General features: G+C 34.1%; 1 protein-coding gene across 1 annotated transcript in view; it reads right to left on the reverse strand.

The window, feature by feature from the left end:
- LOC108744022 overlaps positions 1-5,343 on the reverse strand; it is a 69,708-nt gene extending 64,365 nt beyond the window's left edge. The window contains exons 1-3 of the mRNA XM_025978443.1: positions 5,103-5,343; positions 3,239-3,576; positions 2,791-2,883 (exon numbers count right to left, since the gene is read on the reverse strand). Coding sequence (XP_025834228.1) covers positions 2,791-2,883; positions 3,239-3,576; positions 5,103-5,173 — 502 coding nt within the window. The 5' untranslated portion in view covers positions 5,174-5,343. The remainder of the gene's footprint in view (positions 1-2,790; positions 2,884-3,238; positions 3,577-5,102) is intronic.
- Positions 5,344-5,553: the final 210 nt, after the last annotated feature.

The raw sequence follows: 5,553 nt of genomic DNA on the forward strand, positions 1-5,553 counted from the left end.
AGCAAAAGTGACACTACTTTGAACAGATTTGGGAAATCAGGTTGTTCCGTAAATATCGCTTGCCATTTTTCTGTGCAATATTATTGATGTAAAAATACTCTGAATTTAGAATAATCGCTTACAAAATTACTATGTTTACTTAAGGCCTTAAATAAAGTATTTTTGCGTACTTTATGTGTCTTGTAAAGTATAACGTACGCACAGTCGAAATAGAGTACAATACTCTATAATAAAGTACGGGTGGCAACCCTAGGCATGACGGGAAATACGTACGTGATAGAGAAGCTTATGATTTAATTAGCAATAGACAATATGCTAAAAACACTACCCCCTCCTTTCCTTACCTGAAATTGGTAGATTCAAAAAGTTTTGTAAATGTTTTACTGAATAATCTGTGCAATACTTATTAAATTTATAATTTCCAAAGGAATTAAATAAAGACTGGCTAAAGATTATGCAACAAAATAAAATTGTAATGTTGATTTTAATCTTATGTACCTAGATAATCCTCAAATCTTTAATTTCGCTAATGAAAGCGGGTGTCATGTTACACTTGACAATTCTGCAGTAACGTAGACAAAAACAATTTCATTCCTTTAGTAACGATCAAGAAAAGTTGCTCTATCTGTTACGTAAGTAAACTGATGTAAACGTATGTCCTTATAATGTGCCAAGTTCGCGTTTTGCAAGGATTCCCCGGGATTCTAGACAGAGGACGAGTCTCCAACTCAAATTCGCTAATTGCTTCCCATTCGTCAGAAACTTTAGCGTGTTTGAGTTTCCCGTAGGCGTTTCCTTACCCGACAAAATAAAACAAAAGAAGCTGCTTCCCGATAACCTTATCACGTGATTGTATATATGCATATTACATGCGGTGGTAGCAATAGTAATACTTTATCCGTTCTCCGTGGTGGCTGTAATGAGAGTAATTGCACCCTCAAGAATTTTTAAACAAAACAAAAACCAATACCACAAGAGCAAGTATTTTAGTTTGGTCACATCCCGAGATAAAAATGTTCAGTCTCTCAGAGTCTCTGAAAGCGAGACTCGAATCTCCGTCTCTCATCGAGTCTCTCTGGTGTCGCTGAGAGAGACTGTCGAGAGACTTTTTAGCGTCTCTGAACGAGAGACTCGAATCTCTGAACGAGAGACTCCAATCTGACAATAAGTTGTGTCTCGAGAGACATGGTTAAAATTTTCTAACTTCAACATATTTCAGAGATCCCAGTCTTTCTACGAGAGACTCGAGTCTCTCAATTTTTCAGTTTTATTCATTCAGTCTCTATGTGAGAGACTTGAATCTCTGAATTAACAATTTTATCGTTCAAGTCTCTCATACAGAGACTGTGAGAGATCCATAAAAACACCTAGGCAATAACTGAGGGACTGTGAAAGACTGTGAGAGACGCTCTCAGAGACGTTAAAAGACTCTGAAAGACTGGAGAGAGACTGAAAATTTTTGTCTAAGAATTAGGTAGTGACAAATCGAAAATTGTGTTTTAGTGGGTGGTGCGTTTTCGCGGTTATGATGAAGAAATTGCAGAGAAAAATCGTATCTACAAAAAAAAAACAATTGTATGTACTAATTTTATGTTTATGATTTTGCCTAAAGTTGAATTTTTTTATTTTAAAATTAAATACTTCCGCGTATTATTTATTCATACTCATCTTAACTTTTTAAGGGGTTTTTAGTGCTTCTAGTCGACCATAATAAGGGTAAACTTAAATGTAATAGACCAGTCATAAAAATGCATATCAATATATAATTTAATAATATGTTATTTGCTGAATTAAATAAATGAGAAGACCTGGTGTAATATTAGGTAATGTCGATTTCACCGTCACATACTAGTCATAATTACCGTAAGTTGAATTTTCGTATTTTGAAATTATCGCTCAGTATTAAATATATAATTTTTTTGTAATAATTTCGTAGGGTTTAATTCAATCAGTTTTACTTAAAAACTATAAAAATTCATACATAATAATACATATGGTGATAAAGACAAAATTATATCCAACGAGGTTTAAAATACGGTCATAAAAATTGTAAAAATTTTGCATTGAACTGAAAGGGTTATATCAGAGTAAAGTAAGAGCAAAAGTGGTTTATTAAATAATGTCTACATACAATTACGTAGAAACATTATTTTGATATTTTTTTACGAATAGGTCAGTACAAATTTTATGACTATATTGCCAGATAGACCAGATAGCGCAGTGTCGAGTCGCCTTTAACAAAAAGGAGTCACTTCTATGCTGGCGAACGATTAATTCAGAAATTCAAAAAAGATTGTTAAAGGTGTGTATTTATAACGCGGCGCTGTACGGGTGCGAAACATTGACGGTGGGCGCGGCGGAAAAAAAAGGTGAGGCTAATGAAGAGATATTAAAAAGAATAGGAGAATACAGGACTCTATGGAAGTCAATAAGAAATAGGCGAGATAAGTAAGTAGGACACCTTTTCAGGCATGAAGGTCTAGTCAAAGACATATTAGAGGCGGAAACAGGAGTTAAGAGGAGTAGAGGTGGACCTAGATTAGATTACTGTTCGCAAATAGTTAAGGATGTGGGTTGTTCTAGTTTTAGGGAAACACCAAGTTCAGGTCAGGTCAGGAAAGAGTGGAGGTGCGTGTCCAACCAGTCTTAGGTCTGACGACCTTATAATGATGATGACCACATTGAAAACTTAGTTCAAAATAATTTTAATCTTCCTATCACTGGGTAGTGTTCTTTCGAACAGGGGTTGCACATACAAAAAAAAAGAAACGAATAGAACAAAATTCTTACCTTTACCACAGGTGTTGCACTGGAATTTTCTTTCATCGGTGTGGGTCGGGAGGTGTCTCATGAGGGTATACTGATGACCGAATTCTTTCGAACCTATATTATCAATAACATTGTTTTTCAAGCATCGTATGTTATATACATTTTAAAGACCAATAGGAGATCTATAAAGAAGTGTTTGAAAATCTTTTATCGAAAAGAATAAGGTGCAGATATTATAAATTAAATGCTTATTGAAATGGAGCGATGATAAAAGTTCGAATGAGATAAATCTTCTGTACTCAGATTGCTTGAAAGTGGAAAAACATCAAACTTTATAACAGCGTAAAATTAAATTCGGAGAACCAAAAAGAAATAACTGTCATGAGAATATTTTATTCGCGTCATATTAACCTTTGATTGCATTACTTTGGATTAAGGATTAAATTTTAGCATTAATAGCTCAACTTACAAATTCCGCATTCGTAAACTTTGGAATGCCTCCCATCTTGTATTTTGTACTTGACAAAATGGGTCATATTCCTGTCAGTTTTCATCTGGTCCATTTTATAAAAGCTTCCAACGTCAATGGGGAGTTTGGTGAAGTTTTCCCCCGTGAGCGTTTGATTCATTTGAGGGTCATTCAATTGTTGAATGTTGAACGAAGAGTTCTCCATCAAAGCGTCACCGTCCACAATGTCCTCCACCATCCGAAAGTTGCTGGAGTCTCTGGAGAACTCTTCCATCTCAGCCGAAGTCAGTAGAAGAATATCTTCATCCACTATTGCTTCTTCTTTTATATTGACATCGCTTAAAGGAGAAGCAAACAAAGAAAATTGATAATGGAAAGGGCAGGAATAAAACAGGATTTTAGAAAAAAGAATGAGCATGGGATTAAATCCAGTTGAGAGATCTTAGTTGTTGTAGACCCCTAAATATAATTTGATTCCTAATGAGAATATCTAGGTGCAGATTTGTTGCCCTACATCACTATTTTTAACCCTAATTATTACCTACAGTTACTACAATACAACAGTGCTTTAGTTTGCCAAAAGAGATTATTCAATTAACTTGCTGTCTACAACAGACAGAATATTTACTTGGACTTTCTTTGCTGTTTCTGTACATGTTTGACAAGTACCACTACATTCTACCTTTATTTCAATTATCCAACACTTTATTGAATCTAAAATCCCTTTTCAAGTTTCTTAACAATTACATCCTTTAAAACGGTGTAGCCTCTTGTCCAATTTATGTTCGTACCTTACACTTCACCTTATGTAATAGAGTACCTATGTCTGATGTCATTAGTCTTTATTAAGGGATAAGTAAATTGTGCAAGATAGTCCCAGCCTTCTATTCGTCATGAACTACCCCAGCTCTTTCACTCCAAACCCCAATTATCTAATTACAAGCGTGTTACCCTACTAATTTTGGGTAAGAAGCGTTTTATTGCCAAAATTGAATTGCTGTCATACTCAACCAATTAAATGAGGAAGAGTGTAGAGAAAGTGTTGTAAAATAATTTCTTGCAAACAGTTAACAATTAATGTAAATACCTAAATGCTTTAATTACTGTATTTTGTATGTTTTAACTATGTTTACGTTTTTAACAGAATTATATTTATTTAATTACAATAAAGTAAAAGTACTTACAAATACTGTTAGATAATTTTCTTTCATTTTCAAAAAAACTTCCCTAAAGCGAACAACAAAACCACCAGGTATTAAACAGTTTTAAAAGTACGTTTACACATAAGCAAAACACTTTCAACTGATGTGTCGGTTCAAAGATAACGTTTTTCGCAGATGTATGCGAAAAAAATCAATGCAGTTCCATGAAAGTGTATCTGCATTTAAAATTGTACATTCTCCTCTGTTTCTAAGAAGCTGAGGGCGAGGCGTTTTCATTGAAATATCACCGAACATAGCAAACAGATTGACTTTTAGGGCAGTATTTATGGAAGCTACAGTCGGTTATGATGTTCTCTTTATCTTAAATTTGAAACTTATTAGTAAATGCAATCCTCATTAATTAAAAGTCGGTGATTGTTTAGTTTAAAAGATGCAAAGTGAGTTCAAAGATGAAAGTTTGTGTTTTTAGTGTTGTTACTATGCAGATTTCGCATGGAAAGTTACCATGTTACTTGGGATTTCAGCAAAAGTTGTTACAAAAATAGTTTCTTGAGTAAAACAAGAGGTAAATTAGAAATTAATATGCTGAAACTGAAATTCCTTGCTCCTGGATTTAATAAACGGTCCCTTTCTACGTGGAATTTAAAATGGCTATCGCGTTGCTAAACGAAAAGTTTACATTGCGTACTATTTTTACTTACCTTGAAGGTAAATTGTTGTCTTTCGTTGCTGTGAAATCGACGTCTTTGAAGATGTAATGGGCATTATCCATATTTTTCGTTTACTTATTTGCGAACGAGGTCAAAAACGTTGTCGGCGTCGATGGGCGTGGATGCGGTCATCAAAAAAATAACATGTTGCACATGTAAGCGCTGCACTTCCCGATTCAAATGCACAATTTTGCGGTGTTTTTTTGTTTGTACAATTATTAGATTTTTATAAAATTAATTCTTCCTTGAAATCTNAACAAAATCAATTATTAGATTTTTATAAAATTAATTCTTCCTTGAAATCTTTATTCTTTTTTTAAAAACAAAAACTGCCGATTAACTGTCTTTTCAAAAATATTTTTTAGTAGAGTGACAGTCGCTTGACTAGTCGTCGTTGTTTCCGGCCCAGATCACTTGACCGACGCCATACAAAATTTGAATT

This window comes from Agrilus planipennis, unplaced genomic scaffold, assembly GCF_000699045.2.
Source record: "Agrilus planipennis isolate EAB-ADULT unplaced genomic scaffold, Apla_2.0 scaffold6, whole genome shotgun sequence".
Taxonomy (NCBI): Eukaryota; Metazoa; Arthropoda; class Insecta; order Coleoptera; family Buprestidae; genus Agrilus; species Agrilus planipennis.